Below are 14,147 nucleotides of genomic sequence, written 5' to 3'. Positions count from 1 at the left end.
CAAGCAAGTGATTTCAAAAACAGCTCGCATCTACTTTTAAGAATGCCCACAATTAATGTGGAGAAAGAGATTAAAGGGGAGTAAAGAAAATTATTGATTCCGTTGTCTTTGATAGTCCATTAATCCTGCTCCGCTCGATGGAGTGATGATATCCCAATCGCTGGAAGTAATGTGAGATTTAGGACCCACATCTTAAATGCTTAACCCGATACAGTGAGATGTCAACAAAAGGGTGACACGTGATCCATGCAAGCGCAATGACCAAAAGCTCCTCGACATGTCCCTCTATCTCCCTGCTAACTTGTACGACACGTGCATACTCGCCATCATCTTACCAGAAAAAAAAGCTCAGCTGCCTTTTGCTGCAAGTTATCAAGTAAAAATCAACGCATTCAAAATCCATATGTGAAAGCCCCAAAGACTGGAAGCTTGGAGAAAAGTTGCAGAGAGAGAGAGAGAGAGAGAGGTTCGCCCTTCAGTGGAGTCTTATAACATTCCACACTCATCGTATATTAATTATTTCAATACAAGCAGTGGAGTTCAGCATCGACGCAACCTCTTGAACTGTGGAATTTCGCTTCGTCCTGAATTTGCAGCGTAAGCTTTCAGCTTAAGTCTTCGTGAATTCCGACTAAAATGGCTAGAACCAATCAAGAAGCAATCGAGACTTTCATGAGCATCACCGGCGCCTCCGAGGCAGTCGCGTTGCAGAAGCTTGAAGTATGTATTCCCCTCCAATTTCGAATTCCTTTGTTTTCTCTTAAATTGTTTAGGGTTTATGGTTCAATATTGAAGCCTTGTTCTATTTCATTTGATATTAACTCTAATTGGGAGAGTGTTATAATATGTTATTAGGGTTTACGTTTCTTTGGAATTTACCATTGCCTGGGATGTTTTCAGTGTGTTATGGTTCTGACTTCTGGTTTTCATTCTTAATCTTAGGCTTGTTTTATGTTAACATCATAATTTTTTTTCATATTTTTGAATGCGTAGTAACAAATCCATGTGGCGGATTCTCTATTTTATTGGCGATGGACCGTTTAGCTCTACTGCGATTGGCAAGTTTGCGTGGTTTGGAGAACATATGAATCGAGGCAATGGAATAATTTGTTATTGGATTAGGAGATTTGGAGTGTGGCTATATAAAACTATAGGTGAATGGAGTCTTTTTTCCCTCCATCATCTAGGAAAAACAGCCTCTAGAATCCGTACTCGATTCTAGGTTAAAATCTGACTTGATGATTCCCGCTCTCAAGCTTTCACGTATGGGTCCACATAGGAGTTGACTCGCCCTGTGCTTATTCATTTGACTGCATTTAGGAAGGTAAAAGTGTGGATGGCCTGAGTGCTTACTGATTAGCATGATGGAATTGGAACTGAAGCAGGGAATTTGTATTCAGGGAGGAATAGAGAATAAGAGAATGCACTATGTTAAATTGCACAATTTTCTAAGTAGTTTTATTTTGGATTTTTCAATGTCTTTCAACAGAGTATCTGCAACAACGACTGGTTTATGTATGGTTGGTCAGATGTAATCATTTAATCCAAATGCATATGTATCTAAATCTTCTGAGGTGCTAGGTTTTCTCACACCAACAACGAGATGCTGGTTAGCATCTCACACCAACAACGACTGGTTTATGTATGGTTGGTCAGATGTAATCATTTAATCCAAATGCATATGTATCTAAGTCTCAGCTATGTGTATCTTTTCTCGTCATTCTGTTCTGTTTAGTGCCATGTCGATTGTTAAATTGTGCGCTTATTGGACTAACTTATTTACCCACCCCGTCCAAAAGGACGTGAGAACCCTTGCCCATTTCCTGACACAACTGAGTTTAACTGTGGCTTGTAACTTCTGAGGGACGCTGTAGTATACCCTTGCCCATTCGACACTACATCCATGTTAAGGTGTAGTGCATCATTTTCGGGGATGCCCTAGCACGAGCACAAAAAGGCAATTCAAGATCCATAACCATAAAAGTTTTGTGCCAGCTGCCAACCTGAAACAGTCCTCCTTTATTCAGGCTTGGGACCAGTAGTGCAAGACAAATTCACATCGGTGGAGTTATCACTTTTTATTTTTATATACATGTAAAAAATCATCACTGATTGGACAATAGATCATGAATGAAAAATTTGTATCTAGTGTATTTCTCCATATATTCAAAGTACAACAAATATAATTGTTATATCTTTGAGGTTTTTGTTGAGAAGTTTACTCTTGTGATCTTGTCTTGTGTATGCTGATGTGTCATCCTATGTTCTTATATGCCTTATTTTCCAAGCTGTACTTATATTAGTAGGCAGCAGGGTACTTTTTTTTATCAATAACAGTAACGTTTCATTAAGAAGAAATAGTCAATTACAATGGTAGGGGGAGGTAAACTCTCTTAACTCTTCCCCCAAAAGATACAACATTACAAGGTAGCCCAAAGTAACTGATTCCTTCCCACCCCTTGTTTAGCTAGTGCATCTGCAAATGAATTGGCACATCTTTTTATGGTTTTACCCATCGTACTCTCACCTCATACCCTGAGTTAGCCACGTGAAGTGTCTTCGTTCATTAATGTATGTCCACAATCCGTCACCTTCCTTCCCTAACCAACCTATTACCACTTTAGAATCTCCTTCAATGATCAGCTTGTTAACATTTCATTCCTTAGTTCACACTTTCCATCAAAACCATAATTTCTGCATGCAATGAGTTCCCCACACCAATTGGGCCTGAGAACAAAGCTATGATTGAACCTTCCTCCATAGTCCATCCTAAAAACTCCACCAATCCCTGATGGACCAGGGTTACCTTCATTGCTTCCATCAAAGTTTAGCTTAACGAAATCTGCACAAGGTGGAGACCATAGAGGTTGAGCGACACTTCTGCTTTGGGCTGATGCTGCCACTTCCTCTCAGTTGTTTAGCAATGTCTCTGTATGAATTTCCTTGAATATCTACACTGTTTTTACCCAATGTATCGCCCCAGAAATGATCACTTCTATGATTGTCTCTCTGCTTCTCTCTTTTTTCAGCAAAAGTTCTTTTGTTTCTTTCATCCCAAACTGTTCAACAAACTGCTGCTCTAGTACATCTCCACAATATTTTCCCCTCTTTTTTGTCCAGCTACCAGTAGAAGAATCAAAGAGGCTTTGTAGACTTGGTGGGCAGAGTCCACCTACCACCAAAGACAGAAAGAACCCAAACCCAAATAGAAGAAACAAAGGGGCAGGAGATAAATAAGGGGTAACAAGACTCACATTGGCTTTACAAAGACTACACCAGTTAGGAGACAAACACCAAAAAGACTTCTTTCTTTGAAGTAGGCAGCAGGGTACTTTTGTTATTGTACTCACATCATATACATAATAAAGGATAGGGTTGCACATGCATTCCTAAGATGATTCTTTGTCCTTATTCCCTCTTTTCTCATTCTCTCTCATCTCTCTTCTCTTGTTATTGATTCTAATCTCTCTCTCTCTCTCTCTCCTTTTTGATTAGAACTCTAATCCAGTCATACTTTCAAGTGTTTTTTCATGAGGGGATGAGTCTTCTAGTTGGGTCATATGGTGACCTATAAATTATAAAAAATCTTCCATGTGACAATTTAGTTGTGGGACTAAAGAGGTCTCTACATGTTTGTCTTGTCATCCTCTATTCATGGAGCAAATTTCAGCCCCAAAGCACCCACTTATAGTAAGGTTTATAAATTTCAGCCCCAAATGGTGCATAGGGCTGACATAGACTAGAGAATTGATCACTTGGACAATCTCACAATCCAAAGGGCCTTTTACATGGTGGATGGCATATATAATTTATATAAAGGTATACAACACTGCTATAATCAACATTATGCATTATTCATATAAAACATGATTTCTTTTGAGGTGAAAAAAGGTAACAGAAATGAACTTTTCTATTTGTCAAAATTTAAGGCACCTGCCATGTTCCTACTTGGTTCTCTTCCTTGTGACATATTTTTCATTGCTTTGTCTTTCATATTGTTTCTCTTTAACTTCTTGTTTGACTTCTCTTAGCCCATAATCTAAGCCTTGTCCCAGCTATATGGAGTTGGGTACTTGAATCCTGTTTTGCCATTCCATTCAGTTTAGTGCCATATCCATTGTTAAATCACATGTGCTTAAATCATTTCTTATCTTCAACCAATGCTCTTTTAGTCGAACCCTAGCCCATCTAGCCCCTTCAACTTGCAATAACAAATCACATCTTATGGGTGCTTCAACCGATGCTCTTTTACTCTGAGGGTCCTTTGAATGACTATTCAACATTTTTCTCTATACAACATTGTTGGCCTTGTAATATTTTATATAAATTTCCTTTTTACTCGAGTGGTGTTTGCCTATCACATAATTGTTTGGATTCTCTTCTTCATTTTGCCCTTCCTGCTATAATTTGATGGGCGCCATCCTCAATATTTTCCTTCTAACGAATTACCAAACTAAGGTAATTGAAGAAGTTAAATTGAGTTATTGCCGGTGGCCCCTGGAATGAGAGAGGTTATGGCATGATGTGGTGGAGTGTATTAATGGATGTTCAGAGAGTGGGTGGGATACTAGTGTAACACGGAGGGCTAATTTGGCAACACCTTGTGAGGCTATTCACAAAATTCTTTCTAATTTGCTTTGTCTCCTTGATAAGGTTTGGTTGGATCTTTCTATGCTAGACAAAAGGGTTTGGATTTCTAGTCTCAATGGAACTTTCTCCTGTGTTTCTTTCTTTAAGTCCCTTTTCTAGTCTCCCATTCAACAGGTTTTCCCTATCAAAGAAGTTTGGTGTAGGCCGGTTCCCCCTAAGATTATGGATTTTTGTTGGGAAGTGTTCCATGGGAAAGTAAACACCTTAGATAACCTACAAAAGAGAAGACCTTTCTTTTGTATTTTCACCTAGCTACTGTACTCTTTGCAGATCTCACACAAGGTTCAAAAAATCGATACGATATGCCCCGTATTGAGCATATCTTATCGTATCTTTTGGTTTCTGAAACACCTGTTTACAGGTGTTTCGGGACCCCACCTTTTTTTAATAAAAAAACCCTTTTTTAACTCCCCAAAAACCACAATTCGAAAAAAAAAAACTAAAAAAAAGCTAATTCCGTGTGTATCTAAGTACTGATATGCCTCTGCCTCTGCGTATCGATACTTTGAACTATGATCTCACGATGAGGATTGCTACCACTTACTAATCTCCTATTCTTTCACTGCAGAGTTATGGGATTGGCTTTTCTCAATGTTTGGGTGCGGGTGGAATATGGCAGTGGAAGTAAACATGACCTTTAACCCTTCTACCTTCACTTGGCCTCAAACAAGAGGAAGAATTATGTGGATATGTGCCAGAGCAGCTTTTATTTGGACAATTTGGGAAGAAAGGAAAGCTAGGATTTTCCAAGAGAAGGAAAGGAGTAACCAAGCTTTGAAGGAATGTGTGCTAAATAGGGCAATACACTGGTTAAAGATTGTAGAACTCTTCCACCAATTCTCTTTTACTGACTTGTGGAAAATCTGGTTAGCAGTAGCAAGGTGCGCCTCTTTTAAAAATAGGGTAATTACAAGTAGGCTCCCTCTTCTGAAGGTTCACTGAAGCTGAATTTTGATGGGAGTATTAGGGAAAACCAAGGCTCCCTGGAATGGGAGGAGTCTTGAGGAACGAGATTGGAGAGGTTGTTTTTCTCTACTTGGGTCCTTTTGGGTTTTGGGGATTCTGTTAGGGCAGAACTACTAGCTTCCATTACAAGGAGTGCAATATGCAAATGAATTGGGTGTAGAGCAACTGTTAATTGGGTGAAGAATCATAAGGATGTTGTGTGGTGTTACAAGAATGAATTCAAGAAATTCAAGTGGCTGACAAGGAATATGTTTATAACAATACAGTGGGTGGGGAGATCAGCAAATGCCTTGGCTGATTACTTGGTCAAACAAAGGGCAAATAGGGAAGTTATATTGGACCCTAGATTGGCTAGTTTTTTGGACCCTTGTGCTCGAAAGAATTGAGAAGCAGCTGGCTGGATGGAAAAGGAACTATATATCGATGGGGGGGGGAGGTTAACTCTTATTAAGTCCACCCTTGCAAACCTTCTAGTGTACTACATGTCAGTGTTTAGGATGCCCCAAGAGATAGTGAGGAAAATTGAAAAAATCATGATGGACTTTCTCTGGGAGTCACGGGAAAAGAAGAAAGATCACTTGGTTAGGTGGGACAAGGTGGTGAAATTAAAGGCAGAAGGGGGGTTGGAAATTGGTAGTGTCAAGCTGAAGAATATGGCTCTGCTTAGCGAATGGCTTTGGTGATTCCCTAATAAGAATGACAAGCTATGGCACAAAGTTGTTGCAAGCGTTCATGGCATATCTAGCAATGGGATGTTGGTTGTCTTTGTAGAGCTACCTTGGCTTCTCCCTAGAAGGTCCATGAGATTCTTCCTACCTTCCTAAATCATGTCAAGTATGACTTGGCTTTGGGTAATTGTGGAAAAGTTTGGAACTAGAAACTATGGATGGGACCCTGGACCTACACCCACTTCTGCTGGTTGCTCAGTTTGGAAAGGAATTGAGAAGGTTTATCCTCTTTTTGTCCAAGGGATTAGGTAAAATTAGGGGATGGCAACAAGATTAGTTTCTGGTGAGACACTTGGTGCAATGGTTCTTCTCTAATGGAGACTGTCCCTTCTCTATTCCTTATAGCAGAAGACAGGGATGTGATGGTGGCAGATCAGTTTGAGTGGCATGGAAACTCAGGATACTGGTGTCCAAAGTTTAGGAGGCATCTCAATGATTGGGAAGTCTCTGATCTGTTAGAGTTGCTCCAATTAATTCAGGACTATCAACAGAATCCAAATCAGCAAGATTCCAGAATTTGGAAGTGGACTAGGGATGGGATTTTCTCAGTGAAGTCTTTTTATTTAAAACTGAGTGCTGGTTCATCTCAGGCTTTTCCGTGGAAAGAGATTTGGCTCCCTCACATTCCTACTAAAGTCTCCTTCTTGGTCTGGACAGCAGTTCATGGTAAATGTCTTTCCAAGGAGCAGCTAATCAGGAGGGGTCTGGTGCTGCCCTCCATAAGATGTGTGATGTGTAGTGGAGAAGATGAATCTGTGGATCACTTATTTATTCATTGTGAGGTTGCCCATCTGCTGTTCAGTCATTTCTGCTCCCTGTTAAATGTTAGGTGGTGCTGCCCCAAATCTTTAGCTGACCTGCTTTTCTCTTGGAAGTTGACGGGCTTAAGCAGCAGGGGTAAGGTTCTGTGGTGTACGATCCCTCATGTAGTGTGCTGGGTCCTGTGGAAAGAAAGACATAGTAGGATTTTTGAAGGTCAAAGGTGCTCCTTAGATGAGTTGGTGGTTCGGGCAATGGCTACTATACATTCCTGGCTGTAAGCCAAGGACTCTTTTAAGCATATCCAACACCATCAGTATTTTGATCTGGGTTTTTTTACTTGATTTAGTTGGGGCCTTGGGGGTCTCTTGTATGTATTCCGGAGAGACTAGTTTTTGTTGGCTTTTTGTATAGTTTCTGGCTGTACATGGAGTTTTTGTGGACTGAAGGGTGTTATGTTTTACAGTTATACTCATTAATACAATTACCTTACTTTTTCTCAAAAAAAAATGGTTTTGGGAGGATGTTTGGGTTGGGGATGTCCCTTCGGATGAGAGATTTTCTTCTCTTTGTGACCTGTTCAGTTTTAAAGGGTAGACCTATATCTGATTTTTTGACCCAACAGCTTCATCCTTCTGGGTTGAATTGGAACTTTGGCTTTAACAGGAACCTTAGAGAAGCTGAAATCCCTATTGTGTCCGAGTTGCTTGGCTTGTTGAATATTTTTGGGTGAAGGGGGTATGGATTCCAGGGTTTGGGGCTTAAACTCTGATGGTCTGTTCTCTTGTAAATCTTTCTTCAATTCTTTGGTTGCCACTTCGTCCTCTCCTTTCCCATATAAGGAAATTTGGTGCTTTCCCATTCCCCCAAAAATCAGTTCTTTCTATTGGGAAGTGTTTCATGGCTGTATTAATACTTGTGACTTGCTTCAAAGAAAAAGACCAACTTGGTGTTTGTCCCCCAGCTGATGCGTGTTATGTGCAAGTTAAGTGGTGAAACTACCTTTCATCTCCTTATCTCTTGCCCTCTTGTTAGCTTTATTTGGAATTGGTTTTTCTCCCTCTTTGGATGCCTTTGGTCTCCTCCTGACAGGTTGGAAGGATTGCTTAGCCTTCCTGTTTTTAGCTGTACTAAAAGGAGGGGTAGGATCCTGGGGAGATGTACGAGAACAGCGATACTATGGACAGTTTGGGAGGGAAGAAATTCAAGAATATTTGAAGAAAGAGAAAGGGGTAAGGAAGCCTTGGTGGAAGTCATAACCTTAAGAGTGATACAATGGGCAAAAAGTTTGAAACTGTTTTACTCGTAAAAAAAAAAGTTTGAAACTGTTTTCAGACTTTAAGGTTGAAGACTTTTTTGGGGCATGGACTGTTATTGTTGTTTCATCTTCTGGAAGACAGAAACCTGCTGAGATGTGGTCACCCCCATTATGCGACTAGAAGAAACTGAATTTTGATGGGAGTTGTTTGGGTAACCCGGGCCCCTCAGGCATGGGGGGGGGGGGTAATTAGGGATGGGGAAGGAAACATCATAGCCTTATACTTGGGGCCTTCTGAACAAGGTGATGTGGTAAGAGCAGAACTATTAGCTGCATTATACGGGGCCGAGAAGGCAAAGGAGTTGGGTATCGATAACCTAGTCATTGAGAGTGATTTGGGAACTGTTGTGGACTGGCTGAAGGAAGGAGAGGGGGTGACATGGCATCTGAGGAATGACTTCAGGCGTTTTAAATGGTTAGCAAGGACTTGACTATCAGAGTTAAGTGGGTGAGAAGAACTGCCAACAGCTTGGCAGATGGTCTAGCTAAGCAAGGGGTACACAGGACTCAATTGTATTGGGCTCAATTGTAATATACTAATATCTGGGTGGGGTCAGCTTTTCCATAGCTGTGCTTTTCTTCTTTTTTCACAACCTCTTGTTGTACTCATGGCTATTTTTTATTGATGAAATCATTTCTGTGTTTCTGATAAAAAAAAGAATTGCTATTTTTTCACATAATATACATGCTGAATGGTATGTAAAACTAGGGAGCTAACCAAAAGTTAGTAAAGCTAGTTTTTTATATTATAAAATTTTTATTGCCTAGGTGCCCCAGTGTTGCCCAATATCGCCTAGATGCCTTGAAAACTATGGTGTCAAAGTACAATGTTATGTAAAGGTAGTGGACTTGAAGATGCTGTTATCACCATAGTTCAAAGTATCAATATGCTTGGTACTCATTTTTTTGAGTATCAAGTGTCTTATCAGCTCGATACTTATTTTTTTTAGTTTTTCAGTTCCATACTTTGTAAGTATGTAGTTATGTATATTATCATGATTATTATAATTTAAAACTATTAAATAAACTTGGTTTTAAGTATTTCATGTATTGATGAAGTCCAGATCTGCTGACCACAACGCATTGCTGGCCACGTTCACCCAGCCACACATCGGGATTCGGGAGTTGTGGTCAGCAGATCAGTACTCATATTGATGACCCTGAAAACCGATACATATTGTATGATACACACCAATATTGCGATACTTAGAACCATGGTTATCATATTTTTGTTTCTAGTGAGAAAGAATTGCTGTTTCTAGATCTTTTTCTTTAACTCCTAGTCTAACAGGTTTGGTTCTTTTGAAGTGTTATCTACCTAATATTCTGTAAGGGTAATAGATCTGAAGATGCTGTTATCACCATCATTCAGAGTATTGAGATACTTGATACTTAATTTTTTGAGTGTCAAGCGTCTAATCAGCTTGATACTTACTTTTTTTTTAGTTTTTCAGTTCCATACTTTGTAATGTATATTATCATGATTATTATAATTTAAAACTATTAAATAAACCTGGTTCTAAGTATTTCACATATTGATGACCCTGAAAACTGATATGTATTGTATGATGCACACCAGCATGTTGTGATACTTTGAACCATGGTTATTACATTGTTTGCTTCTTGTGGTTGGCTTTTTCTTTTACAAAACATCTGTCACATGCCTGTCCTTACTTTTATACCTTCCAATCTGCTCAACATTCTTTGTTGTTGACCATTTTGTTTTATCATTCTGATGTTATATAGCTTCTTGTTGGTAACTTTACATAAAATTTCTTCATTCTTATACATCTGATTAATAATCAGGAACATGGTGGTGATCTCAATGAAGCAATCAATGCACATTTCAATGAAGGGGATAGAAATACGTATGTAACATTGTGACTTTCTTCTTCGTCTGGTCCCTTGATACACACCTTCTCTTTCCTAAGTTCTTAACTTGTGATTTTCCAGCACACGCCAAGCATCTGCACCTGCTCATCAAAATGATTTCATGGACATAGATGATCCTCATGAAGTTGAACAAGAGGGACCTTCTCCGCTTTTATCTGCTTTTAGACATTTGAGCCAGTTGAATAGAAGCCTTTTTGAGGGAGGGGATAATTTTCCCAGCCATGCACCCTTTGTTTCTCATCCAAAAGAGGTCAGGGAGATTCCCATAGAGGTCAAGGATGGGAGTAACCAGGCTGGTTATTCTGGATCTGGGCCTACCATTGAGGATGTCACTGGAACTGCTCATGCTCATGGCCCAGAAATTCGTGGCAATGTCATAATTGATGATGAAGAGAATGAAGATATTCCTACTGCTCTTCCTGACCATATTGCAGGTCAGAATGAAAGACAACATAACTTTTCAGCTGGCAGTCTTCATCAGAGTGATTACAGACCGAGTGCTCCTGCGGTAGACAGTATGACTGACAATAATGATATAGAAGAAGAAATGTTACAAGCTGCCATTGAAGCTTCTAAGCGGGAGATTCAAGAGCGCTACTCCAATCAACAAAGTTCTCCCAATGTATGTAAAAGTAACCATGGCCATTGTTTTCCACTTCCCCATTTTATCTTGACCTTTTTCTAACTTGATGCAGGACTCATCTGGTCCTGGTATTGAGCCAAGACAGTCTCACCTGGCAGATGCTGACTTTGAACGTGCAGTTTCATTGTCGTTGAAGGTTCTTCAATTTTGCCATTTGTTTTCATTTTTGCATTCCCTGTTTCCATGTTAATGCTCCCCTTTGAACATGATTTGTTTTTAGACAGCGGAGCAAGAGAAAGCATTGCGCGAGCAAGAAGGGCTGGCCGTAGCAGCACAGCAACCAAGTATTTTTGGACCAGCTGATGTGGAAGAGTTGGGACCAGTAACAATGGCAAATGGAAGGTGTATATCTTTTATTGCTTTTGTGCATGTTTCTATGCCTTTATGCATTATGCTCTGCACACATGTACACATATAAGCAATGTTTGGAAAATCATGATTGTATTGTAAATTAAAAGGGGGTTTGAATTAAATTGTGTCATAAATCATAGTTTTTTTTTTTTTTTTAAATTTTTCTAGAAGTCATAAAATATAAAGAAATACTGGAATTTCTCAAAAACTGGAAATTTGTCTTTGCATCAACTTCAGCTATAGGCATCACATGAATATGTACTAATGACAATTCTCAAAAAATGGAAATTTATACTAATGACCAACCATTTAATTGTTCCAGAGTTAAGAAAAAAAAAGAAGAAAACGTTACTGTTCTCTAATCTCTACTGACAAAATGCATAAAGAACACTAAAACAAAGGGCTTCAACAAAGAGGGCGTGTAGAATAGAATAATTCAAGAAAAAATTATGTCATCTTCATGTGAACAAGAATTGAATAAACCAAGACAACTTGTATAAGAACTGAATAATTCAAGAATAATCATACAGTTTTTTCATATTCGTGTTGCAAGTTCAGTTTAATATCTCAGAATGAGAACAATATTGTACCAAGTTGAAAGCCAACATTTTTCGCAATCTCAATATGGATTAAGAATGTTATTCACTTTTTGGCTTCTGATGTTATAAGAAGTGGACGAGAACAAGATTCTATTAGAGAACAGTCTGTAATGTACTGGGATAGCCAAGAAAACAGAGTCAATCTGAACAACTAAAGAGTCATCGAAACTAACCATGCTTAGATATGCTAAAAAAATTACATTAAAGTTCTGTTTTAGAACAATAATGTAACCACCTATGAGAAAAAGTGCAATACTTTGTTACTTAAATCATGGCATATGTTGAATGTTAGGAAAGTCCTAGAAAAATGTAGGTGGAGCTCCTTTTATATCACATAAAGGTCATTGTTGCATTTATCACGTTGAAACAAAAAAGGAGATGGATATGTGAAGCACAAAAAGAGAAAGAAGCTAAAAAAATCAACATACCTGTTTGGTAACATGCACATACCCCCTCATTAAATAAAAATAAAGTTTAAAATAAGTCTTGAAATGCCTTTTACTCTTTATAACAGTAGTCATACTAAATCATATGATTCGATCATGTCCTGGCTCACAATTCAACTCAACAATTTGCTCATAAATCATATGATAATTCCAAAGAATAGTTTTATCTTGTAATTTAAATCTTTTTAGTTGCAATTCTATTTGAATCATACGGTTTTAAAAACATTGCATATAACACTGATCTATAGGCATCTAATCTTGTTTGAAGGTTTGGGTAGTGTTCTATTACACTTTTTGCGTTCCTGATTTGTGGTTTTCTTTTCCCTGGTGGAGGCAAGGGTTTGGTTCCTTTAACAGGGGAACCTCTGGCCAATTTAATCTGGAGGCAGGAAGCTCATCTCTCCAAGATGAGGCTGAGGATGTGGAAGAACTGCCATTGGTGAGGCACAGATCAAGACGGGTCTCATCAGGATATGTGGATTCTGCAACAGAGGTTCAAGAAATTGCTGATAGTCCACCTTCAAGTCCAGGACTGCAACATGTTGGTTCTCATCCACAACGTAATGGAAACACTTTCCACTCAGATGAGGTATCTTCCATATGTATGGTCATTTTTCAGTATTAAATTGCACATTCAGGCTTTTAATATGTGTATACTAGCTGACCATCTTACATTCTTATTGGGATGAAGTGGGGAGGTATATCTTCAGAGGAACATGATGAAGCAGTTATGCTTGAGGCTGCACTTTTTGGTGGAATTCCTGAGGGAACTGCTTATCATTTTTCTAGAGATATGGGTCCTTACCCTCGGCGTGTACCCCGTCCTCCATCCCCCACTTTGGCAGCACAGCGTTTACTACGAGAACAACAGGTCTTCCTTTCCTTTTGAGTGACAATGTTTATATTTATGTTATAATTTGTGGTACCATTAATGACAAAACCATGCTTGCAGGATGATGAATATCTTGCATCACTACAAGCAGATAGAGAAAAAGAATTGAAGGCCATGCAGGAAGCTGAAGCTCGCCGTTTAGCAGAACAAGCTGCCAGAGAAGCAGCCCTTGAAGAAGAAAAACGTAAGGAGGAAGAATGTAGGAGGAAATTGCTGGAAGAAGAGGTAGTGCCAATTAAATTTCTTAGTCATCCATCACTTAAGATGAGTGGTTACTTTGAATATATCTCTATAGATTTGTGTGCTTTTCTTTTTTGTGGCTAAAAGGGGATGGAAACGTGGGTGTGGTGGAGGGAGGGAAGTAAAGTGTTGGCATATTTGTGATTAATTCATAATGCTCTAGTCTATAGATTTTCTGTAGAGCAATGGGGTGAAATCTCCTTCGCTTAAAAAAGAAAAAAATGATGTTCAGTTTTACTGATCAAAGAAAAAGGACTATCATGCTTATTTGTTAACTCCTGCTTTATGTATATTCAGAATGTGCATATCTTTTTGCTAGCCCTCTTTGTAAGTAAAATTCCTTATTATGATCTCAAAGTTGTGTGCCTAAAATCACAATTTGAGAATGATCTTTTGAAATATCATCCATCTCATTGTGTTAAATGTTTGAAAAGATCTGATGAAGTAGAGAAACACACTAAAAGTATAAATTTGTTCATAAAGTTTCATAGATTGTTATAAGAAGTATAATTTTACATATTGATAAAAGAAAAACAAGTATAATTTTACATTTAAGACTCAAAAAAATAAAACATATCAAATAACTATATAAATCAACTAAGGCATTTATCTGTATCCCTTTTAGTCTTTTAGCCATCTTCTCTTTTATACGTCTTTCATTC

At 38.6% G+C, this 14,147-nt stretch overlaps 1 protein-coding gene across 2 annotated transcripts in view; it reads left to right on the top strand.

The window, feature by feature from the left end:
* The first annotated feature begins 314 nt into the window (after positions 1-314).
* Positions 315-14,147, top strand: part of SAY1 (Ubiquitin-like superfamily protein) — a 45,756-nt gene continuing 31,923 nt past the window's right edge. Inside the window, exons 1-9 of one of the 2 annotated variants that reach the window (XM_088889463.1) lie at positions 422-720; positions 994-1,324; positions 10,228-10,289; positions 10,375-10,936; positions 11,010-11,093; positions 11,178-11,299; positions 12,687-12,942; positions 13,045-13,224; positions 13,306-13,470. In XM_088889463.1, the coding sequence (XP_088745589.1) occupies positions 10,415-10,936; positions 11,010-11,093; positions 11,178-11,299; positions 12,687-12,942; positions 13,045-13,224; positions 13,306-13,470 (1,329 nt within the window). In that variant the 5' untranslated portion in view covers positions 422-720; positions 994-1,324; positions 10,228-10,289; positions 10,375-10,414. Of the gene's footprint in view, positions 721-993; positions 1,325-10,227; positions 10,290-10,374; positions 10,937-11,009; positions 11,094-11,177; positions 11,300-12,686; positions 12,943-13,044; positions 13,225-13,305; positions 13,471-14,147 lie in introns of both variants that reach the window. The other variant, XM_010280258.2, reaches the window with a different exon arrangement.

This window comes from Nelumbo nucifera, chromosome 6, assembly GCF_055504915.1.
Source record: "Nelumbo nucifera cultivar China Antique chromosome 6, China Antique-T2T, whole genome shotgun sequence".
In the NCBI taxonomy this organism is placed as follows: Eukaryota; Viridiplantae; Streptophyta; class Magnoliopsida; order Proteales; family Nelumbonaceae; genus Nelumbo; species Nelumbo nucifera.
This window is presented reverse-complemented; position numbering and strand designations above follow the sequence as displayed.